Source organism: Arvicanthis niloticus, chromosome X, assembly GCF_011762505.2.
Source record: "Arvicanthis niloticus isolate mArvNil1 chromosome X, mArvNil1.pat.X, whole genome shotgun sequence".
NCBI lineage: Eukaryota > Metazoa > Chordata > Mammalia > Rodentia > Muridae > Arvicanthis > Arvicanthis niloticus.
In genome coordinates this window covers 15,850,296-15,876,790 of record NC_047679.1, presented here as the reverse complement: position 1 = coordinate 15,876,790, position 26,495 = coordinate 15,850,296, and the positions used below count along the sequence as shown (strand labels likewise).

The 26,495-nt window shown below is 37.9% G+C and overlaps 1 protein-coding gene across 4 annotated transcripts in view; it reads right to left on the bottom strand.

Annotated features, from left to right (window-relative positions):
* The window catches only part of Wnk3 (WNK lysine deficient protein kinase 3), a 141,746-nt gene that overhangs the window by 26,419 nt on the left and 88,832 nt on the right, over window positions 1–26,495 (bottom strand). For all 4 annotated transcript variants that reach the window (XM_034486339.2, XM_034486340.2, XM_076919054.1 and 1 more), the window contains exons 12-17: window positions 26,047–26,194; window positions 24,386–24,502; window positions 21,683–21,838; window positions 21,550–21,601; window positions 20,189–20,326; window positions 18,908–19,854 (exon numbers count right to left, since the gene is read on the bottom strand). In XM_034486339.2, coding sequence (XP_034342230.1) covers window positions 18,908–19,854; window positions 20,189–20,326; window positions 21,550–21,601; window positions 21,683–21,838; window positions 24,386–24,502; window positions 26,047–26,194 — 1,558 coding nt within the window. The remainder of the gene's footprint in view (window positions 1–18,907; window positions 19,855–20,188; window positions 20,327–21,549; window positions 21,602–21,682; window positions 21,839–24,385; window positions 24,503–26,046; window positions 26,195–26,495) is intronic.

Here is a 26,495-nt window from a genome sequence, read left to right as displayed (position 1 = left end):
CAATGAAACTAACAGAAGTTATGAACCAATTGGACTTAACTGACATCTATAGAACATTTCATCCTAAAACAAAAGAATATACCTTCTTCTCAGCACCTCATGGTACCTTCTCGAAAATAGACTATATAATTGGCCACAAAACAGGCCTCAACAGATACAAAAAGATTGAAATAATCCCTAGTACCTTATCAGACCACCATGGACTAAGACTTGTCTTTGACATGGACAAAAACAACAGAAAGCCGACATACACTTGGAAACTGAACAATGCTCTACTCAATGATAACTTGGTCAAGGAAGAAATTAAGAAAGAAATTAAAGACTTTTTAGATTTAAATGAAAATGAGGACACATCATATCAAAACATGTGGGACTCATTGAAAGCAGCACTAAGAGGAAAAATCATAGCTCTAAGTGCTCACAAAAAGAAAGTGGAAAGAGCATACATTAACAACTTGACAGCAAACCTGAAAGCATTAGAACAAAATGAAGCTAGTATACCCAAGAGGAGTAGACGGCAGGAAATAATCAAACTCAGGGCTGAAATCAACCAAGTCGAAACAAAAAGAACTATACAAAATATCAACAAAACCAGGGGCTGGTTCTTTGAGAAAATCAACAAGATAGACAAACCCTTAGCCAGACTAACCAAAGGGCGCAGAGACAGCATTCAAATTAATAAAATCAGAACTGAAAAGGAAGACATAACAACAGAAACAGAGGAAATTAAAAAAATTATCAGATCCTACTACAAAGGCCTATACTCAACAAAATTGGAAAATCTGGAGGAAATGGACAATTTTCTAGATAGATACCAGGTACCAAAGTTAAATGAGGAGCAGATAAACCATCTAAACAGTCCCATAACGCCTAAAGAAATAGACACAGTCATTAAAAATCTTCCCACCAAAAAATGTCCGGGGCCAGATGGTTTCAGTGCAGAATTCTTTCAGACCTTCAAGGAAGAACTAATACCAACCCTCTTCAAGCTATTCCATCGAATAGAAACAGAAGGAACACTACCCAATCGATTCTATGAAGCTACCATTGCACTCATATCTAAACCACAGAAAGACCCAAGAAAGAAAGAGAACTACAGACCAATCTCTCTTATGAATATGGATGCAAAAATACTCAATAAAATTCTCGCAAACCAAATCCAACAACACATCAAAACAATTATCCATCAAGATCAAGTAGGCTTTATCCCAGGAATGCAGGGATGGTTCAATATTCGGAAATCCATCAATGTAATCCACTACATAAATAAACTCAAAGAGAAAAACCACATGGTCATCTCACTAGACGCTGAGAAAGCATTTGACAAAATTCAACATCCCTTCATGTTAAAAGTCTTGGAAAGATCAGGAATTAAAGGCCCATATCTAAACAGAGTAAAAGCAATATATACAGCAAGCCAGTAGCCAATATCAAACTAAATGGAGAGAAACTTGAAGCAATCCCACTAAGATCAGGGACTAGGCAAGGCTGCCCACTCTCACCTTACCTATTCAATATAGTACTGGAAGTCTTAGCTAGAGCAATTAGACAACAAAAGGAAGTCAAAGGGATACAGATAGGAAAGGAAGAAGTCAAAATTTCACTATTTGCAGATGATATGATAGTATACTTAAGTGAACCTAAAACTTCCACCAGAGAACTCCTAAACCTGATAAACAACTTTAGCAATGTGGCTGGATATAAAATCAACTCAAACAAATCAGTAGCCTTCCTCTATTCAAAGGATAAACAGGCAGAGAAAGAAATTAGGAAATGACACCCTTTACAATAGCCACAAATAAAATAAAATATCTTGGAGTGAATCTAACCAAGCAAGTGAAAGATCTGTATGACAAGAACTTCAAGTCTCTGAAGAAAGAAATAGAAGAAGATCTCAGAAGATGGAAAGATCTCCCATGCTCCTGGATTGGCAGGATTAACTTAGTAAAAATGGCTATCCTGCCAAAAGCAATCTACAGATTCAATGCAATACCCATCAAAATTCCAAATCAATTCTTCATAGAGATAGAAAGAGCAATTTACAAATTCATTTGGAATAACAAAAAACCTAGGATAGCGAGAACTACTCTCAACAATAAAAGAACCTCTGGGGGAATCACCATTCCGGACCTCAAACTGTATTACAGAGCAGTAGTGATAAAAACTGCTTGGTATTGGTACAGAGACAGACAGGACGATCAATGGAATAGAATTGAAGACCCAGAAATGAACCCGTACACCTATGGTCACTTGATCTTTGACAAGGGAGCTAAATCCATCCAGTGGAAAAAGGACAGCATTTTCAACAAGTGGTGCTGGCTCAACTGGAGGTCAACATGTAGAAGAATGCAAATTAATCCATTCTTATCCCCTTGTACAAAGCTCAACTCCAAGTGGATAAAGGACCTTCACATAAAGCCACGTACACTGAAACTATTAGAAGAGAAGTTGGGGAAGACCCTTGAATACCTAGGCACAGGGGAAAAGTTCCTGAACAGAACACCAATGGCTTATGCTCTAAGATCAAGAACCGACAAATGGGACCTCATCAAATTGCAAAGCTTCTGTAAGGCAAAGGACACTATCAACAAGACAAAATGGCAACCAACAGATTGGGAAAAGATCATTACCAATCCTACATCCTATAGGGGGCTAATATCGAATATTTACAAAGAACTCAAGAAATTAGACGCCAAACAACAAAATAACCCCATTAAAAATGGGGTACAGAGCTAAACAAAGAATTCTCAACTGAGGAAACTCGAATGGCCGAGAAGCACCTTAAGAAATACTCAACATCCTTAGTCATCAGGGAAATGCAAATCAAAACAACACTAAGATACTACCTCACACCAGTCAGAATGGCAAATTGGATATAACACTACCTGAGGACCCATCTATACCACTCCTGGGCATATACCCAGAAAATGCCCCAACAAATAACAAAGACATATGCTCCACTATGTTCATAGCAGCCTTATTTATAATAGCCAGAAGCTGGAAAGAACCCAGATGCCCTTCAACAGAGGAATGGATACAAAAAATGTGGTACATTTACACAATGGAATATTACTCAGCTATTAAAAATAATGAATTTGAGAAATTCTTAGGTAAATGGATGGAACTAGAAAATATCATCCTGAGTGAGGTAACCCAATCACAAAAGAACACACATGGTATTTACTCACTGATAAGCGGAGATTAGCCCAAAAATTTGAAACAACAAAGATTCAACTACCAGACAACATGAAGCTCATGAAGAAGAAAGAACAAGTGAGGATGCCTAGGTCTTTCTTAGAAGGAGTAACTAAATACCCAAGGGAGCAAATATGGACACAAAGTGTGGGTCAGAATCTGAAGGGGGGGTTGTAGGGAGACCATTCCATCTGGGTGTTCATTCCATGGGCAGTCACCAAAAATAGACGCTGATAGGGATGTCAGGATGGAAAAGCTGACAGCAGCCTGATAAGGCTGTCTCCTTAGAGGTCTCCCAGAGTCGGACATACCCAGAGACAGATACCCACAGCTATCCATTAATCTGATCAAAGGTTCCCAATGGAGGAGTTAGAAAGTAAATTGAAGGAACCTTAAGGGTTGGTGGCCCCGTGAGGAGAGCAACAATACCAACCAGCCAGAGCTCCCCAGGGTCTAAACCACCAGCCTAGGAGCACATATAGAGAGACACATGACTCCAGCAGTATATGTAGGGGAGGATGGCCTTGTTGGGCATAGGTGGGAGACAAGGTCAATGGTACCCTGAAGGCTGAGCACTGAGGGGGGGGGGATCTGAGGGTGGGGAGGGGGGCTGGGGGTAGGTGGATAAACACCTTCATAGAAGCAGGAGAAGGGGGGATGAGATAAGGGGTTCCTGGGTGGTGGGGGAAACATGGTAAGGGGATAAAATTTGAAATGTAAATATTATATCCAATAAAAGAGGGGAAAAAATAGAAAAGCGGGTAGAACCAACATTCTTAATAAAATGTCAGCCCTCTTTAAAAAAAAACTATCTTGATACTAAAATTTGTTTTGAGAATTGTATATTGCAGAATGATCAGCCTTGGTGTATCTACTCAACAAGCAAGCTGGGCAGACCTGCTCAAACCTCTGAGGTCTGGGAACTCCATCTGGAGGCAGTGAAGACACAGCATCAGAGGATTGTCAATTTGCTCTTCCCCCCACTCCTCTTCTAATATCTCAACGCCCATAATCAGCTTGAAGAAGCTAATGAAGAGTCAGCGCCCCTATTCCCTGGGCTTGGGGACTAAGGTGGTATATGTTGGGCTGTCTCTCTAGGGAAAAGTAGTGGTTTTGTCGGAATAGAGAGGATTAGCTAGGGTTTATTGCATAGCCATAACCTATTAGTAGAAATCTGTATAATTAATATCAAGATGAAGATATAAATTCTTAAATGGCACCAATTTACTTTGTTTACAAATTTTAAGGTTTTCATTGGCACGAACTTCTTAGTGATATAAGAGTGAGACGAATATTGTTACTCTCATAGGCATTGTACCAGTATAACACATTTAGGAATACAAAGCTTAGACCCAGTCCTTCTTTATCTTTTTTTAAACTGATTTGAGATGGTCAGCCTGTGAGTTAAGGGACTATAGCAAATTCATGACTTGGAGTTTATTATAAGGGTGTTTATGTTTTATTTAGAAATAGCTGAGTGGAGTTAACAGGCAACAGTCCAGATTACCTTACATGGATAGCTGGTTTTCAAAACATCAGAAATCCTTAGAATTGACATGACAAACATTTCAGTATTAATGTTCATTTTCATTAGAGACCTGTCTGCTCCGGACAGCTTCCTATATTGAATTCTAAGAAGAAATTGAGCATCCTTGGAGTTACTCCAGTTGTGGTGAGACAGCCACTAGGCAAGAATTGCCACTTTCCTTCTACAGACAAATTACTGTCCAGAAAAGGACACACTTGCAGAATAGTCGACTGATTATATCTGCCTAGACAGAGTAATCAGCCCTTAATAATTATGCAGCACTAAGGTCTGTCAGAAGATCCTGGGCCAGAAGGCAGAAGAAGAAATGCTCCAACGTTTTGAAGTAGAGCGAGTGTCCAGGTGGTCAGAGGTCTCTATAAATTGGCTAAGTTTTAGAAACTACGATTTGTGCTTCCCACAATTATAGTTAACTCAGTCATTCTGGATTTCTGTTGGGGTTGAAAACATATAGCTATTGACCTTAAGAGAAAAGATTTGAGTGGATGGTCGTCAGCTGACATTCATCCTAAAGCCAGGTTCAGAACTAAATGTTCTAGTTAGAATAGATGACAGAGGAGCTGGTTAGTCAACAAAAGGATGGACTGGGTATTAGGACTATCCTGTACCTCACTGGTACAAATTGGCATAATTATGCTCTAATTGTATTTTGAGAGAAAAGTTTCATTTTAACAGGAAGGGTGATGTGTAGGAGGAGCTAAGGTAGGAGGAGTACTGAGAGGAAGAAAAGGTGTAAGAAGAGGAGAAGAAGAAGGAGAGGAGAAGCTAGGTGATGAAAGAGAGAAAGAGGGGGGAGACAGGGAGGCAGATATTCATGTATCTCCACCAGTCAAAGATAGTTGTTATATCTAGGTCGGTCAGTGGGTTACACCTCTGATTGAACAATTCCAAACTTATAAAGCCTATGATTAACATTTTTTTAAAAAAAAATGTATAAATGCTTGGAAAAGGGGGCACGGGATAGGGGTTTCCTAAGGGGGGTGGGTGGGAATGGGGATAGGGGATGCCATCTGAAGTGTAAGTAAAATATCTAATAAAAAAAAGTAAAATCAAACAGAATATTAATTTTCTAAGCCAAAATATTTATCATTATATTAACTTTGAAAACTAAAATTAGAAATAAGTATTTTACATGTGCCAAATAACTGAAAATACTATTTTTTGATTCAGTAGAGACAAGGTATCATGTAAGCCAGGCTGTCCTTGATCCAACTCCCCCTGTCTTTACCTCCTAAGGGTATGCAGCACCATGCCTGGATATAAATGCTATTAAATGAAATGTTAGTTTGCTCTCCTATTTATTTAAGAGTTTAAGATGTAGATATTTCAAACAAGATATTTAATGTCACTGTTTGAGTGACAAAGAAATATGAGGAAATTATTGTGAATTCATGTTCTAAAATTTTTTTATATTAAATCATGATTGCTATAAAATCAGTATCTTCTTGTCTTCCTACTACTCCTAAATATCCATAATTACTTCCTGTGCCTGAGTACATTAAAAATAAATTATCCATGGCAATTAATAAAAAAACTTACAGAACCACAGACACTTTGGGGATATAAGAATGGTTAGTAATAATAGATTAAAAGTAAATATAAAATCATATGATAGGATATAGATATAACATTCATCTAAACGGAGACAGCAATCCTACATGATAATAAGCATTATTAACACTTAGAACAAACCAGAAGTTATCAAAGGGAAAATTTTGGATTAGAAATGTTGTTCAGTTGACAGAGGGATTGCCTAGCAAGCACAAGGTCCTAGGACTGATTCCCAGAACCACATGAAGTGTCCATGTGGATATAATCAAAGTTATAGCACTCAGAAGGTAGAAGCAGGATTATTAGGTGGAGGCAAGTCATCTTTGGTTATGTAGAAAGATTGAGGCCAGTTTAGGATGCATAAGAGGTTGTCTGAAGCCGGGCAGTGGTGGCACACGCCTTTAATCCCAGCACTTGGGAGGCAGAGGCAGGCGGATTTCTGAGGCCAGACTGGTCTACAGAGTGAGTTCCAGGACAGCCAAGGGCTATACAGAGAAACTTTGTCTCAAAAAAAACAACAAAAAAAGAGGTTGTCTGAAAAAAAGTAAAATTTTGATCAATCACTAAGCAAGTTTCTGAAGTCCCATTTTGTGTTAGCAACACTACTATTTTACTTAAGAGAGAAAAAAAATCTTGTAAAAATACATTTCAGAAAGTACTACACTGAACCCATTGTAATTATACATGAGATATATTTATATGTATTGAATAAAACAAGATAGGATATTTAATATAAATTTAGTTTTCATGAGCAAGTGAAATACTTAGATACAACAATAAAAAACCTAATATAGACACAAGAATTTATGACTGCAGCAAGAAAAGGTAGACCATAACATATATAGGAAATGTCTCAAGAGACTATACACTCAGGTAGTATATAGGAGCAGCAACAGAAAAACCTGGTTAACAAAAAGGATGCTTACAAAATTCCACTCAATCTTTGTCCTGTCTTTTCAATGTAGTATAGTTTTAAAGATCCTTCTACTTAACCAGCCTTCTTTGATTCCTTGAACAAATTTCTACCTGCAAATGTAACTACTATGTATAAGTCTTTCCCTGATCACTCAATATGGATAATATTCTAATTTAATATAGCCCTTTAGTTATGTTATTGACAGACTTATTTTTATTCTTTTTCTTTTTTTATTGGCTATTTTATTTATTTACAATACAGATGTCATCCCCTTTCCCCATTTCCCCTCCCTAGAAACCCTTATCCACTCTTCCTTTATGCTTTTATACCATTTTGATTACATGCATGTAATAAGGTCAGTTGTAGGTTGAGGGTCTAGCAATGCAATAGATGCAAATAGTCGAGGAACAGGCAATACAATAAACACAAGTAGTCAAAGAAAAAGCAAGGCATTAAACCCAGTTATGTGAACACTCCCATGATCACTGTTTCTAAAGGCTTATCAGGATAACCAAAGTATCTAAGCCCACTTCCCTATCCTAGCCCAAGGTCATTTTCATGTCTGAAGCCCATTTCCTTGTTCTAGCCTAAAATTTAGAATCCTGTCTGAAATTACTTCTTTGTTCTGGCCTAATATTTAGATTCCTGTTTGAGATTACTTCTTTGTTATAGCCTACAATTTAGACTCCTACCTGAAATTACTTCTTTGTTCTAGTCTAATGTCAGATTCCTGCTTGAAGCCTACTTCCTTGTCCTTGGCCAATGTCATATTCCTGCCAAGCAGCCCCTTTCCTTGTCCTTGGCCCATGACAGCTTCTTGCTAAGCAGCCCCAAAGGCTCTCCACCTCTCCCCGTTTTTTATTTTGTTAACAAGACTGAGCCTGTCTTGAGTCATTCTGACAAGAATGCCTTCCTTATTATCTGTCATGGAATATGCATTATCAAAGTCAATGTACTTCTGTCTTAGGTTGGTAAGGCTCTGTGCAGAATCTTACCCATCCTTGGCTTGCCAGCCTGTTAATTTAATAACTCTGTCTGGGGGTCCATTTTCAGGTTTAAGCCATGTACTTTGGCTGCCAACATGTTGATGTTGTTAAAGATAAGCTTTAACACGATGGGCAGGAATAAAAGTATTCCCAGGACAAGAAGGGCTAGCCTGATCAAGCTATATGTGCTATTCCTGAGGTTTGACTAAAATGAAAATACTGAGCTCAGGCCATGGATAATTTTATTGGCATTATCTGCAGCATCAAAGGTCAACAGAGCAGCATTCTTTAAATTTATAATCTCACTATACAAAGTTAACACACCCAGAGAGGTGTTAGGATTATGCCACACATCCTACAAGTGTCTTTAAACTTTTTTCTAATTATAATGACAATCATTGTGAATTTCAAAAGTAACACTACTCCAATGATATTTGTCATGACACTTGGGATGGCTCCTAACTCTTCAACCCTGAACCTCCTTCAGATAATTTGAATGGGTTATAGAGCATCATTCGTTGTTCCAGATACCTATATAAATCCTTTTGTATACTCAATACATTAGTAACATTTTTTGCTACATGGTTAACAAAAATAGTTCTCTTAACTCCTTGTGTCAATGCAGAAGCAGTGGTGCTAGCAATTAATGGAATTAAAGCTGTTATACCAGCAATAATCAAGCCTGCTACCCTGTTGCTTCTGCTTAAAGCCTAACTCACTTCTTCCAGCACTTTCAAGCTTTTTTTCAGAGAATCAAGGTTTTCTAATACTCAGGGCAGTGAGACAAAAGCTGGTTGACAGACCCCGTAACAGACATGCCAGGTTTCAACACATTGACACAATTGGAAACCATGCAGTCAATGCAACTTACAATAAATGCTGTAGAAGAGACAAAACCAATTTTAGCTTGACAATCAAAAGAGCTTTAAAACATGCACTGACCCTTGTTTGAAATCCAGATCCTGTCCCAACATTATCTCTTGCTATCCTAACATTATAGCCAGCTACAGCTAACTTCCAAATATGTTCCGGACAAAGTCCAGATCCAGTCTTCTAAAAGTAGACTGTTATTTCTCATATTGGATTGATTTCTAGACCAGTACATGATTGAGTCCTAATAGCTGGGCACCTTTAAGAAGAATATAAGAGACATAGTTTCTCTTTTCGATTCTCTATCTCACAAGGTCTAAAAACTTGAGGCAAGGCAGCTTGTCCCATCTGGGATATAGTCAAGCAAAGGTGGGTCAGGAACATATGTCCAATACAGCTTCCCAGTCACCCTTGTCAGGGCACTCAGCAAGCTCACAGATCGGCATCATTCTTTGTCTCAGCAACAGTATGTCTCACCAAACTTTTTAAAGTTTCATGGGCCCCTTCCACAATACCTTGTCCTTGAGGATTATGCAAAACCCCATAATAAATTGTTGACAAAAAGTCTCAACTGCTCAACTACAATTGCCAGACCCATTATCTGTTTTTTAAATGGACATTTTATTTATTTACCTTTCAATGTTATCTCCTCTCCCATTCCCCCCCAAAACCCCTTACCCCACCCCCTCCTCCTATTACTATGAGGGTGTGCTCCGACCATCCTCTCATTCCTGCTTCCCTGCTCTTGAAATTCCCCAACACTAGGGAATCCAAACTTTCAGGCACCAAGGCCCTCTACTTCCACTGATGCCTGACAAGGCCACCCTCAACTACCTATACAGGTGGAGTTGTGTTCTCTTGTAATATGTTAAGGAATTTTTGTGTTTTCTCTTTAAGGGCTTCTACCTGTTTACCTGTGTTCTCCTCAAATTCTTTGAAAGAGTTATTTATGTCCTTCTTAAAGTCCTCTATCATCATCATTAGAAGTGATTTTAAATCTGAATCATGCTTTCCTAATGATGTGGGGAATTCAGGACTTTCTTGTGTGGGAAAACTAGGTTCCAATGATGCCAAGTACCCCGGGTTGCTGATGCTTATGTTCTTGTGCTTGCCTTTCGCCATCTGAATCTTAGTGCTACCTGCCCTGTCTCTGACTGGAGCCTGTTCTTCCTATTATCTTGGTTGTATCAGAACTGTGTGGGGTGGGTGTTACTACTGGAGTTAGAGCTGGGGCCCAAGATCTGCTCAGTGCTCAGGTACAGACTGGAAGGAACCAGTGCTCCAGGCCAGGAGTGACTTCCTGGGTCCTAGTGGGTCCCAGTTACTCCCTGTTTGGGGCAGGTGTTGCTGTCTCCTTACCTAAGATTCTGCCTGGGTTAGAGCTCCTGGGAGGCCTGCTTCCTCTGGGTTTTGTGAGATTGAGGGGCAGAGCTGCCGCCCCGGGATCTGCTCTGTGCCCGGGGCCAGACCGGGAGGCTCTACAGAGTGTTAAATACTAGAATGTGAACTTCAGAAAAAGAGGGTTTGACTTACTGCTCAAAAGACATTTACTGCATGGAAGAGTATACTGGTTGAGGTACCAAAGAAAGAACAGCCATTATACATCCCTTCTCTCCACACCAAGCAAAACAACATCAGAGCATCTGCTCCCAAAATAGAGCATAAAGAAGAAATAGATTGGGGCCAAGAGACAAGTCAGTGAGGGGCAAAGACAACATCCAACAGGAAGAGTAAGCCCAGCTGGCTTTGTAGACTAGCTACTACAGATATCCTGGAGGCAGCATTAAAATCAGTGCTGGAGGGAGGGTTCCATGAGTAATTAAAGGGAACCAGGTATGGTTCTCAAAACGTACATGGTGGCTCAGAGCAACTTGTAAATCTAGGAATCAAACAAGGCTTCTGATCTCCATGGGCTCCTGCATGCACATGGTGCATATACATAAACATCAGGCATACATATATATAAATAACATTAACAAAGAATGGATTACAATTACTAGACATTCAAAAATGCAATCCTCATTGTAAAAATGACTAATAGGACAATATAATCTTCTTAAAAATAAAGAAATGATATCATTACAAAATGCACAGGGACAAAGAGAGAAAAGCATGATATGAAAGGTTAATATAGGAGAAAAATAGGAAATAAGTAAGATTATCTTCATTTATAGATGATAAAATTGTATACATAGAAACCCTAAAGCTGGACATTGTGGTATTGTGGTATATGCTTTTAATGTTGGCAGGTGGATCTGTGAGTTCAAGGTCAGCATGATCTACATAGTGAGACCCTGTCTCAAAGAAAAAAAAGAAAATGAGGGTTAGGAGATGGGTTAGTGGGTAAAACACTAGGAAAGCACAAGGAACTGAGATCCTCTGAGAGAAATGCCTAGCTATACAATTCAAATCAGTGATCCAGCCACAATAGAACACAATGAAGAGTGAACAAGGACACTAGTGTCTTGAGTATGTTTGGTCCAGGAAGTGGCACTCTTTGGAGGTACAGCCTTGGAGTAGGTGTGTCACTGTGGGCTTTAAGACCCTCATCCTAGCTGCCTGGAAACTAGTCTTCTCCTATTTGCCTTTAGACGAAGATGTAGAACACTCAGCCCGCCTGGATGCTGCCATGCACCCACCTTGATGATAATGGACTGAACCTCTGAACTTGTAAGCCAGTCCCAACTAAATGTCATCCTTATAAGAGTTGCCTTGGCCATGGTGTCTGTTCACAACAGTAAAACCCTAACTAAGACAGAAGTTGGTACCAGGGACTGGGGCATTACTGTGATAGGCCTGACAATGCTTTTGTTTGGAAGAATGTGGATTTGGGGACTTTGGATTTGGAAATCGGTGGAATGCTTTAAGTGGGGCTTAATGGGCCATTCTAGTAGGAATATGGAAGACTTTGTTGCTGAGAGTAACTTGAACTGTGCAGACCTGGCCCAAGAGGTTTCAGTGGAGAAGAATGTTAGTATGTAGCCCAGAGACTGTTGTGATATTTTGGTGAAGTATGTGCCTGCTTTCTGCCCTTGTCTGAAGAGTCTGTCGGAGGCTAAAGTAAAGCTTTAGATTAATTGAGATTCAGATTGATAAGAGATTTAGATCACTTGATTTGAAAAAGAAAGTCTCAAAACAGTCTGGTATAAATTTGGTTATGTGGTTACTAACGTTTGCTTTTATGAAGAGTGTTTTAACGAAAAGGAGCAAACCAAGAAAGGAAAAATACAAAATATATGGCTCAAGTATTAAAGGGGCACAAGGAAGTAGAATGAAGCTGAATCCTATGTTCTAGGAGTTAACAGATTAAGAAAGTGGGATCTTGGGGCAAGATCTCCACACATACAGACACAAGAAAGATTAAAGGAAAATCCAGAAGAACACCAAAAGCTATTATTAGAGCTAATAAAAGTCAGTTCTAGCTAGGAGTGGCTCACATCTATAATTCCAGCACTATGGAAGTTGAGATAGGAAGACTGCCATGAGTTTGAAGCTAATCTGGACTATAGAGCAGATACCTTGGGGGGTGGGGAAGGAGGAGGAGGAGGAAGAAGAGGAAGAGGAGAGAAAAGAGAAGAGAAAAAGAAAAAATTCAATTGTATTTCTACATAGTAAACAATAAAGAATCCAAAAAGGAATTCACTATGGTTATGGTTTGAATGTCCCCATCAAAATCATGTTAAAATTTAATAGCCACTGTGTTGGGAAGTTGAAACTTTAAGAGGTAACTGAGTTATAAGGAGCACATTCTATTGAATGGCAAGGTAATGAGTTACATGCCCACTTCAAGCTACATAGTGAAACCCAGTCTTTAAAAGAAACATACAAAATTAATAAATCAAGAGAGGGACCAATACATGTATTATTTACAAGTTATTAATGATAATGACCAAAAACTACAATAAGAAACTTGTTTAGGAAGTATTGTTTTGATTTATCATTCTTGTGAAATGCTTTTGTGCTTACATATTGATTCTATAACTCAAAATAGTTTACAAAAAATTTTAAATGCAAATTAGTACATACACATAAAAGAAGTATATATAGATAAATATAACATTTATGTCTAAAAACATAATATATATGCAGAATTATATTGGTATAAATATTCACACATTAACCAAAACTGTATCCAGAAAAGATAACAGCTATGTTTGCAGGTTTTGGAAAGTGATAGATTTTATTTTATATACAAGTATATGTTATTTGTATAGTAGCCATGACAGAAATTACAATGGTAAACATTTAGAAAAAAATTCATGACATAGGTAAAAATAAAAAATTTCAGTATGTTGACAAATGTGTTTATAACACAATATTATTTTAGACAAAATATATGATACGCATGTAAATAGATCTATGTAGTCTTAAGAAAATTCAAGGACAAGTGGCAAATTCTTAGTGGTAACTTCTGTAATTGAACAAGTAGAAAAGGGAAACAGGGGTAAGGGTATGGCTCAGTGATAGAGCACTTGTATAGTAAGTGTTTGGTCCCTGAACGTAATAGCCAATACTAGAAAAAAAAAACACATGGAAAGAAAAAGAAGAGGAATATTAAAGTTGCTATATTATATAAGTGAGCAATTTAAATAAAATTCTAAAATCCAGAGTCTGAAACTTTCTCAATACCAACATGATGTCACTAGTGGAAAATTCTACATCTGACCAACCTTATCTTATGTGTTCCAATTAAAATGAAGGTACATCAATAATACTATATAAAATTGTTCACATTCTCCATGCATAAATAATTAAAAACATAAATGAGTTCTGTATTTAGATTTGAGAATATCCCCAAGATATCGCATTTTGCATATGAGTATTCTACAATTCAGAGACTCTAAAATCTGGGAAACTTATTATCTTTTAATCCCAATCCTTCTAGAGAAAACTTTTTCCTCCTGTTCCCTCTCTTTTAAAAAATTGTTTCTATTTTTTTTGTTAATTGAATTTATTCTTTGATTAATTTTAATATGTGTTTGTAATGAATTCTTATTACTCTTCCGCCAACTCTTATCTCCCTCCCATCTTCATCAATTACTTTCCTCCCAACAAGTTCTTTTCCCACATCCATGTCTTCACATTTATTTTTGTGAACTATTGAGTATAATCAGGACCATGTGTATGAATCTATGTTTGGGACTTTTTACTGGAGCCTGGTGGGCTGACCATTGATTACACAACTGAAAACAATGACTGTCTCTTTCCTAGAATTTATTAGTAGCCAATAGTTAAGCAGGGAGTGGCTGGAAATTATGAGCCTCTCTTACATGTTGTTGTTTTGCAACAAGGTCTCATGTAGTCCAGACTTGCCTCAAACTCAGTATGTAGTTGAAGATGATTTTGGACTTTAGACCCCACCACCCCCACCTCCTTAGTGCTAGGACTAATAAGGTATGGGTTATCATGCTTACTTAAATGTTCTACTGTTTTGAGATACTCTACCACTGAGCTATATTTCTGATTTTTTTAGAGGTTAAGAAAAAACTGATAGGATTATGGATGATTTTGCTTTAATAATAAATTAAACTTTTTGAAACATTAAATCAATAATATAAAATTGTAAGAAAATTGATTAACAGTTTTTAAGTTTTATTTTTGCAGTTTCCACTTAAGTTGAAATTAAAAAAAAAGTATGTTCCTCCTATACACAAAATAATCTATAAAGCCTTCTGGTCTGGACCCAAATACTGAGCAGATCCCTGGAGGCAGCTCTACCACCAATCTCACAGAACCCAGAGGAAGCAGGCCTCCCAGGAGCTCTAACCCAGGCAGAATCTTAGGTAAGCAGACAGCAAGGCCCGCCCCAAACAGGGAGTAACTGGGACCCACTAGGACCCAGGAAGTCACTCCTGGCCCGGAGCTCTGGTTCTTTCCTGTCTGTGCCTGAGCACTGAGCAGATTTTGGGTCCCAGCTCTAACCCCAGTTGTAACACCCACTCCACACAATTCTGACACAACCAAGATAATAGGAAAGACAGGCTCCAGTCAGAGACAGGGTAGGTAGCACTAAGGAGATCCAGATGACGAAGGGCAAGTGCAAGAACATAAGCATCAGCAACCCAGGGTACTTGGCATCATTAGAACCTAGTTCTCCCACAAAAAAAAGTCCTGAATTCCCCATATCACTAGGAAAGCAAGATTCAGATTTATAATCACTTCTAATGATGATGATAGAGGACTTTAAGAAGGAAATAAGACTCTTAAGGAATCTGAGGAGAACACAGGTAAACAGGTAGAAGCCCCTAAAGAGGAAACACAAAAATCCCTTAAACAATTACAAGAGAACACAACCAAACAGGTGAAGGAATTGAACAAAGCCATCCAAGACATAAAAATGGAAGTAGAAATAATAAAGAAATCACAAAGGGAGACTACCCTGGAAATAGAAAACCTAGGAAATAAATCAGGAGTCATAGACACAAGCAAGCATCACCAACAGAATACAAGAGATAGAAGAGAGAATCTCAAGTGCAAAAGATACTATAGAAAATATTGACACAACTGTCACAGAGAACGCAAAATGCAAAAAGTTATTAACACAAAATATCCAGGACATTCAGGACACAATGAGGAGACCAAACCTAAGGATAATAGGTATAGATGAGAGTGAAGATTCCCAACTTAAAGGGCCAATAAATATCTTCAACAAAATTATGGAAGAAAACTTCCCTAACCTAAAGAATGAGATGCCCATAATAAACATACAAGAATCCTACAGAACACCAAATAGACTAGACCAGAAAAGAAATACCTCCTGTCACATAATAATCAAAACATCAAGTGCACAAAACAAAGAAAGACTATTAAATGCAGTAAGGGAAAAAGGCCAAGTAACATATAAAGACAGACCTATCAGAATTACACCAGACTTCTCACCAGATACTACTATAAAAGCTAGAAGATGCTGGACAGATGTCATACAGACCCTAAGAGAACACAAATGCCAGCCCAGGCTATTATACCCAGCAAAACTCTCAATTACCATAGATGGAGAAACCAAAATATTCCATAACAAAACCAAATTTACACAATATCTTTCCACAGACCCAGCACTACAAAGGATACTAGCGGAAAAGCTCCAATACAAGGAGGGAAATTATACCCTAGAAAGAGCAAGAAAGTAATCCTCTTCCAATAAATCCAAAAGAAAATAGCCACACAAACAATGCCACTGTTAATAACAAAAATAACAGGAAGCAACAATCACTGTTCCTTAATATGTCTTATCATCAATGGACTCAATTCCCCAATTAAAAGACACAGGCTAATGGACTGGATACATAAACAGGAACCAGCATTTTGCTGCATACAGAAAACCCACCTCAGTGACAAAGACAGACACTACCTTAGAGTAAAAGGCTGGAAAACAATTTTTCAAGCAAATGGTCCTAAGAAACAAGCTGGAGTAGCCATTCTAAAATCTCCATCCCAAAAACACAAAGGGAGGGACTCATGGCTCCACCTGTATAGGTAGGTAGTTGAGGGTGGCCTTGCCAGGCATCAGTGGAAGTCAAGAGCCTTGGTGCCTGAAAGTTTGGATTCCCAAGTATTGGGGAATTTGAGAGTAGGAAGGCAAAAATGGGAGGATGGTGGGAGCACACCCTCATAGAAACTCCCAGAATTATATGGATTAGACATGACAGACAGGCTGCCAGAAGACTAGATTCCAGAATTCAAACAAAAAATTGTCTTGATAATAAAATTTGTTTTGAGAATTGTATATTGCAGAATACAAAGCCTTGGTGTATCTACTCATCAAGCAAAGTGAGCAGACCTGCTCGAACTTCTGATCTCCTGGAATTCCAGCCAGATGCAGTCAAGACACAGCATCAGAAACTTATCAATTTACTCTTCCCCCTGCCCCTCTTCTAATATCTCAACGCCCGCAATCAGCTTGAAGAAGTTAATAGTCAGTGCCCCTATTCCCTGGGCTTGAGGACTGAGATGGTTGATATTGGGCTGTCTTTCTAGGGAAAGGTAGTGGTTTTGTTGGAACAAGGAGGATTAGCTAGGATTTATTGCATAGCCATAACCTATTGGTAGAAATATGTATAATTGTTACTAAGATGAAGTTTTAATTTCTTAAATGGTACAAAATTTACTTTGATTTCAAATTTAAGGTTTTCATTGGTATGAGCTTCTTATTGATATAAAAGTGAGATGAATACTGATCCTCTCATGGGCAATGTGCCTGTATAACACATTTAGGAATACAAGGCTTAGACCCAGTCCTTCTTTAACTTTTTAAACTGATTTGAGATGGTTAGCCTGTGAGTTAAGGGCCCATAACAAATCCATGGCTTTGATTTTATTGTTAGGGTGTTTTCTATGTTTTATTTAGAAATAGCTGAGAGGAGTTAACAGACAACAGTCCAGGTTACCTTACATGGATAGTTGGTTTTCAAAACATCAGAAGTCCATAGAATTGATGTTACAAATATTTATATATTAATGTCCATTCTGATTAGAGACCTGTCTGCTCCTGACAGCTTCCTGTTGTGGATTCTAAGAAGAAATTGAGCATCTTTGGAGTTACTCCAGTTGTGGTGAGACAGCCACAGAGCAAGAATTGGCTCGTTCCATCTACAGACAAATTACTGTCCAGGAAAGGACACACTTGCAGAATAATCGACTGATTATATCTGCCAAGACAGAGTAATCAGCCCTTAATAATTCTGCATCACTAGGTCTGTCAGATGATCCTGGGCCAGAAGGCTGAAGATCAGATGCTCCAACGTTCGGTAGTATAGGGACTGTCCAGGTGTTCAGCGGTCTCTATAAATTGGCTAAGTTTTAGAAGCTATGCTTTGTGCTTCCCATAATTTCAGTTAACTCAGTCATTCTGGATTTCTGATGGGGTTGAAGACTTATAGTCTCATTGCCAATCCTGGCTATTTACTTTGAGAGAAAAGATTTGAGAGGATGGTTTTCAGCTGATATTCATTCTAAAGCCAAGAAAAAAGCCAGGTTCAGAACTAAGTGTTTTAGTTAGGAGAGATGACAGAGGTTCTGGTTAGTCAACAAAATGATGGACTGGGTATTAGGTCTATCTTGTACCTTACTGACATAAATTGCTATAGTTATGCTCTAATTGTATTTTGAGAGAAAAGTTTTATTTTAACAGGAAGGGTGATATGTAGGAGGATCTATGGTGGGAGGAGTACGGAGAGGAAGGGGAGGAGTAAGGAGAAGAGGTGGAGAAGGAGAGAAGGAGCTAGGTGATGAGAGAGAGAGAAAGAGAGAGTGAGGGGGCGGGGAACATGGAGGCAGATGTTCACGTGTCTCCACCAGTCAAAGATAGTTGATATATCTAGGTTGGGTATTGGGTTACACTTCTGATTGATATTGAGCATTACCAAACTTATAAAGCCTTTGATTAACATTTAAAAATTGCATAAAATCAAAAAGGAGAAGAGGGCATGGGATAGGGGTTTTCTAGGGAGGGGAAATGGAGAAAGGGAATGGCATCTGAAATGTAAATAAAATATCCAATAAAAAATAAATTACTGGTCTACAGAGTGAGTTCCAGGGCAGCCAGGACTACACAGAGAAACCCTGTCTCAAAAAAATTAATTAATTAACTAATTAATTAATTAAAAAATAATCTGTAAATATACACAGTGCTTGCGAATTCCAAGTTAACTTACCAGAAGGCTCTCTTAGATGAACCCAAAATAGATCTGCCATTTCTACTAAGTTCTGAGTAGCTGCAGCCTAAGTCATAGTCTTGTGACTATGACTAAGTCATAGTTTTAAATGACAGTTACTTTTGAACTTTTTAGGAGAGAAGGAATTTCTTTGAATTCATAAGCAAAGAATAAGAATTAGAAAGATACTTACATGTAAACATAACTCGCTGGGTACAGAAGTTATCACATTCAGGTCTCTTTTGAACACTGATATATGAGCAGGCTGACTTGCAGCCACATTGGCCAGAGTCTTAGAGCCTGTCTGTTGGGAATTCGGAGATTGTGCAGGGCTATCTTGAATCCCACAGTGATTGATGGCTATGACTTCTGGCATTGAGTAGGATAGTATATCTTCAGCAGAGGAAGAAAATGGAGAGTCTATGCTTTGAGTATCCTTCTGACTCTCAGGACAGATGCTAGAAATGCTGTGCTCCTGATAGAGCAGGTTTCTTAATTTTTCATCCAGTGTTTTAATTCGGTTGTCTACAAATTCCATTTTTGGAGGTCGTTCCCCATCTGATTCCAGGATAGTCGCAGGGAGAAGCACAGCTGGTTCAAAGCCAGGAGTCTGAGTGGCAACAACTGCCTTAGGAGAACTTGTTTCAGTTTTTACTGTAGTTTCTCCTTCTTGGGAAATAAACTCTGCATCTATATTTGGCTGCTGTACTGGTAAGGATTGAGGCTTTTGATCAGAAGATACAAGTACTGATGTTAGAGCAGCATTACCACCAATCTGAACTGATTCACCAGGATGGGCCATAAGCACATCAGCCAGAACAGCAGCTTGCTGACTTGGATATGTAGGTATGAACATGCCTGCTTGGCTGGTGAGTGCCTCACATTCAACTGAAACTGGACACACCAAAGAAGCAGAATAATTGGAATTACCAGTAGCTGGTGCCATGATCTGTCTGTCATCTTCCACTTGATAGAGAATACTCGGCTGCTCAGTTTCTACACTAGCACGTTCACCAATCTTACCGTCAACCACATCCTTGTGTTCTAATTTGGAGGTGAAAAGTTCACAATGGCCTGGATTATTCGCTATAGTGAACAGTGTGTTCTGTGATATTTCCTGATTACTTGTGTTTCTTGAACCTGGAACAATAACAAAAGAATAACTAAGTTATAATGAGTAAAAAGTGCAAATACAAAAGTCAAAAGAGACAAAAAAGCAAATGAGAACCTATTTAAGAGTATACTTGTAAGACTTAAAATATCACAGAATTCAACACTCAAGAAAAAATGACTTCTTGCTTTTAAAAAAATATTGAATAAAATGACCTGTTATATAACAATATTAATGTCTTCCAAATGCTCATGGAAATTGTCATAAGCATAAAATATTCATGAAAACAAACTAATGCCACAATCAGCAATTTGTAACCATAGCATCCAAGTCCATATAAAGCTGGAAGATAAAAAAGCTTACTAGGAAATGGATGTAACCCAGGCGCCATGGCCATGGAAGGCTGAAGGGAAGGAGGAGACTGAGCCTCACGATTTTTTATTGTTTGGTTGATACAAAACCGCCAGCGACCAACTGGGGATGACTGAGGAGCAGATTCATCTGTAGAAAGAATTATTAACAAATTATACACTAAGCAACTGTCAATTTGTTCATGTTATTAAATAAAGAAATCAAGTTAAAAATTAGCTTGTGTTATCTCCATTCCCAATAGTGCAAGGATAATTACCAACCATAAGAATAACATCCTAACATTGACATATAGTCTTGAGAACCAAATATAAGGTATGTATTAATAGGAAGCAGAAGGGAGGCACTCCATTTAAATGACTGGGGAATAGTTTCTCCATTCAAATCTATAGCTGTTGTTCTGCAGCCTGATTATGATTGTGCTGAAGTGGTATCATGGTGGTATACATCTATACAAGCATTAAAATATACAGAACTAAGAAGAACCAGAATTACAGAATCAGAAGAAAGAGAAATAAATCTAGCTCATGGCAATATAAAAGTAAAGTAAGCAAATCCCTACATCTGTAAACTTTCTCAAGTAATTTTCTTTGAAATATTATCTTACATTGTCTGTCAGAAACTCGCTCAGATTTCTGCTAACCAACAAAGTAAGGTACAGATGTACTCTGACATCCCGATAGAGGTGAACTAAAGTTCAAGATAATGGTATCTGCTTCCATTATTCCCACACCATCTTTTGCTTCTTCACGTTGTGTTAATTCCTTCAGAGATATTCATGATGCTATGGTTCTTCTCCCCCTCCCAGGCATTCTTAATATACCCATAACCAGGGCTAAGAAGAATGAAGAGATAAAGTTATCAGGAAGGAAAACAGAAGAACCCCAATTTTAGTTTCTAGAAGTTTATCTGGTGTCTGATTTACAAAGTTATTAGTGAGCAGAGCTGGTAAAAGTATTATCATCAGTGAAACTGTCAAATTCTGAATGACTGTTAAAACATTGAGGCAAACTTAGAAGATAGTGATTTCAGTTAAAATTCTTTGTTCATCTCATGTCAAAGTAAACAAATTACTAGTTAAGATTCAATAGGCCATCAAAGGTCATCAGCACTCGGACTACCTTTCCTGGTGACATACCATGTAATGACTCAAAAGTAAGTTACTCAGATTCAAAAAAAAATCAACAACTGGGTTTTTTAAATCTCTGGGCTATAAACTTCTTTCAAGTGTGGAAAAACATCAATTTATCATCAAATTAATTTATTGGTTAATATCTTTCTTAATGAATATATATCAAGATTCCAATATGCCTTGTTTCAAAAGCCAAATGGTACATTTTATTAAGTATACTTACTGCTAGTTTGAGTGGAAGCAGAATTTATCAGTACTTGTTCAGATGATCCTGTCTGAAATAAAAATGAACGGGTAAATGATGGTGTTCCTGACAAAGTCCCCAAATGACCTTTTTACTACAAAATTGCTCTTACTTGGTTACTGTTAGATTCCAAGGCAACAGAGTCAACACCAATAGATTTTTCTACAGCTGAGTGGACATGAAGGATCTCCTGGGCTTGACCTACGATAGCCCTCAATTCCTCTACAAATTTTTCTTTCTCATTTTCCAGCACAAAGTTATCTTCAACCTGTCATCGAGTAAAAGCCAATGTCTTCATAAAAATAAATTCATTTTGTTCAAAATTATAATATTTTAATGGTGATTTCCATAAGAAAACAACAAAAATAAGTATGTGCCACAAAAATAATTAAGATCAGTTATAAAATATTTCATAATGCATTTAATTATTCTGAGATCACTGATATTTGTCAGAAAAGGCCATTATGCTTCAAAATATCTTGAATTTTATAAATTGGCTGTAATTTCAACTGAACAATGTGGAGAGAATGGGAGACCTTGAGTCACTCAGTCTTAAATGTAATGTCTCCATCAAATCCCTCCACTCAGAGCTCAAGCAGCTATGCAGAAGAGGAAGTAGAATGGCTGTAAATCCCAGAAGGGATAGATGACACCAAGGAAAAAGTATTTTCCATACACAATAGGACTGACACACACATGAACTAACAGAGAGAGTAAAAACATGCATAAGACTTGCACAGGACCAAGCCAAAGAGTCCCAGAACCGAGAGAGAAAAATGGATATAACCCCACATTCTAACCAGGAAGCTATCTCCAATTGGCATCACTTACAAAGGAAAGATTTGTTTTCTCCAACAAAGTCACATTGGGTATATAAACCACAATTAAGAGTAGGCCCCACACCCAGCTTTCTAAAGAGAGAGAAGGCATGGAGTTGGATGTATGAGAAGGTGGGGAGTATCTGAAGGCATCAGAAATATTTACTGTATGGAAAAATTACTTTTAGTAAAAAGAAGTATAACAGTTAGCTGTTATTTAAAGAATGTATTATATGTAAGACAGCAGGGATCATGATATACACCTATATGTCAGCACTTAGGAAGGCTGAGGAAGGATAACAGCTCAAGATCAGTCAAGACTACATATCACTCAGAGCCTATGTAATTTGACAACACAAAAGAATATAACTGAGATAATGTTTAAAATTAGGATGTTCGAACCTCAGGGCTTTCTAAATCAGAACATGAAAACAACACCAAACATGATGAATAAAAACTCCTGACTGTCCATTATACTAATATGAATGAGGAATAGGAAACAAAAGACATGACATAAAATTCTATGTTAAGATAGATGTACAATGAAGCCGGGCAGTGGTGGCACACACCTTTAATCCCAGCACTTGGGAGGCAGAGGCAGGTGGATTTCTGAGTTCAAGGCCAGCCTGGTCTACAGAGTGAGTTCCAGGACAGCCAGGGCCACACAGAGAAACCCTGTCTCAAAAAAACAAAGAAAAAAAGATAGATGTACAACGAACAAAACTTAATTTATTAAGTCAGTAATACAAAAGATAAAGCATTATGCATTTTGTATGGCCTCTATCTCCATCTGTACAAAGGAAGAAGGGGGAGAAGGAAGAACAGGAGAAAGAAGAGGAAGAGGAGGAGAGAAATGCTAACCTAAGTCAAAGTATTCAAAAGAATTTAATAAAACTAAATGTGGGCCTGAATAAACAACTCAGTTGGTAAAATGCCTGATGTATAAGAATAGGGACCTGAGTTAGACTTTCCAGCACCCATGTAAAAACCCAGGCATGGTGTTTTGTATATGTAATCCCAGTGCTGAGGATGGGGTTATAGGTGGCGGAAAGAGGAAGATTTCTAAAACCCACTGGTTAGTCAGTCTAGTCAAATCAATGAGCTACAGATTCAGTGAGAGACCATGTCTCAAAAAAGGTAGATTGCTCAGTAGTTAAGAATGCTTGCTAAGCAACCATGAGAGCCTGAGTTCAGGTCCCAGCATCCATATAACAAGCTTGGCATGGACTCAAAACAAGCCTGTAACCCAGCACTGTGGGAATGCAGGAAGATTTCTGGGGCTTGCTGGCTGCCAGTCTACCTGAAACACTGAAGCATCAGGATTAGGAAGATATTTTATTCCAAAAGAGTAAGTCAGAGAATGATAGAAAAGGACACCTAAAGTCCTCCTCTAGCCTCTGCATGTGTAGGTATGGGTGCATGTACCTGAACACTTGCATATACACGACATACACAAACACCACATGCACACATATAAACAAATAAAATAGAGAGCAATTGAGGACAGTACCCAATGTCCTCTGTACTCCATGCACATACTCACACAAACATGTACATACACATACAACAGCACAGTCACACATTAAAAAAAACCTAATGTACTGAGAAGCATAACTTGAATACTTTTCTACAGAAGGTTAGACACATTTAAAATTACCTAGGTGGCTTGAATCTGATTTAGTCAGGTACCTATACGATGAGATTATTATTTAAAGTCATAATATCATTTTAACATATAGAGATTAAAACATACCAATCTTTAAAAAACCATCATATTTGCTCAGATAAATACAGTAAAACCAGAAAAAATGAAGTAACACCCCTGATTATGAACAATTTGGCTCTATGCAAATTAAAAAATATCCTCCACACATTCTATCTAGAGATGAGTGTAAATTGAATAAATGAAGAGAAAATAGAGGGAAAGAAGAAAGGAGAGGGGGGAGAGAGAGAATGAATACACTAAGGGAAAAATAGTACTATCTTACTATACACACCATATAGTCGGCAATATCCTCAGGTGCATCACCATCAACATCAAACTTGAACGTAACCATCTTGTTGTTATGTGTTTCCAGCTGACACTCCACCATGTTGTCTCCAGAGACTGAGACCTAAGTACACACATTTAGTCAGTCTAAGAGAAGCTGTCTTGGCTGAGGATGGAACACAGCTGCTAGAGTGCTTTCCTAGCATGCACAAAGCCCTAGTACCATCCTTAGCACCACATAAAACAATTATGAGACTCACACCTGTAACTTCAGTACTTGGGAAGTAAAGACAGGAGGATTAGAAATTTAAGGTTAACCTTGGCTATATAATAAGTTTGAGGCAAGCCTTGGCTATTATCAGACCCTGTCTAAAAATAATAATAACAAAAATAAAATCACAACATTTTACAGGGAGTAACTAGATGAGCTCACATAACAACATATTCAGCAACAGTTACAGAAGGAACCCAAAGAAGAACAGGAAAAGGGATGATTAAATTATATCTCTGTACAAGGGACTATGTCTTGCAGACATTTAAAATATATTATTCAAATTATTTACTGGTATTAGAAACATACATAATATATTGCGCTTTCAAAAAGAAAGAATATAAAATTGTATATAGGTTTTTAAATGTATCTAAAACATGTATCATATTGGTTAGAGATATAGGCTTTAAAGTCTGATCTGGCTTCAGATCTGACTCTAGCATTTGGTAGTTGAATGATTTAATGCAAATTATTTCTCTGGTCTTGAGCATCTTTATTTGTAAAGATGAGTATACTATTATATAGGATTTTTGGAAGGCCTTGATGAAACTCAGATATTAATAACCAATGATTTTTAATTCCTGTTATTTTGATTTTAGTGGTGTTAGGGTGTGTGGTGGGGGGTACAACTGAATGAGCTGGAGGTGTCAGGGACACCACAAGAAAGACTTGCAGAGTCAACTAACCTGGGCCCATGGGGGCTCACAAAGAATGAACCACCAACCAAAGACCATGCAGGGGCTAGACTAGGCCTCTCTGCACACATGTAGCAGATGGGCAGCTTAGTCTTTATATGGGTCTCCTAACAATTGAAGCAGAGGTTGTCCCTGACTCAGTTGCCTGCCGTTAGGTCCCCTTCCCCTAACTGGACTACCAAGTTGGGCCCCAGGGGAGAGGAATGTCCCAGGGTGGGGTGGTACATAAAGGGGGACTTCCCCTTCTCTGAGAAAATGAGAGGGTGATGGTGGAAGGGATTTGTAAGGGTGGGACTGGAAGGAGAGGAAGAATCGGGCTGGGGTCCATGATTGGGATATCAAGTAAGTAAATAAATGAATACAAAAAATTTGGGACACCTATCACAAAATAAGTCAATATATTTTTTCTAACATTATTTGTACTATTACAATGTTAAAATGTGAATATTGTACATACACATAGAAAAAAGATAGAAGAAATAAGCTCTGATTAGTGATTATAGGAATTTTATGTTCTTTCTTTCATTTCTCTTACAATTTCCAAGTTTAATAACTAATTTTCGAGTCAGAAATTCTGAATTAAGAAGAGATTAGTTTACAGAGCGCTTTGCAATATTCTGCATTTACTTCCACAGCATTGTTCCTCTCCATGTCCCCAAGACTTCTACATAAACTCTAATCCAGTCATATATACACACTGACCTGAAGGACAGTAAGCTGGAATTTAGTCCCCTTCTCTGGTCGGGGACATGAGGCTCTTCTTTGTTTGATCCGATCCTGTTTGCCATTTCCACTTGGGGTATCAGGGTTATTGGTGTTTTCTTTCACAGATGTCACATCTTGATTCAAGCTATTGATTTAAAAAAAGGAACTCATTCCAATCTCAATCATAAAAGCTAAAGAAAACTTAAGATTATAAAATTGTACACTTAAAAATCAATCCATGTAATATCTTTATAAATGTTATAGTTATATAACTGTGCATACACTTAATACCACTGAATTGTACAAGTTAAATGGTGGAATTGTATTATAAATAAATTGGTTTTCCTAAACATTTATTTTTTATTTTATATGTGTGAATGTTGAGCCTGCACACATGTCTGTGTATCATGAGTATGTAGTGTCCATAGAGGCCAGAAAGAGTTGTC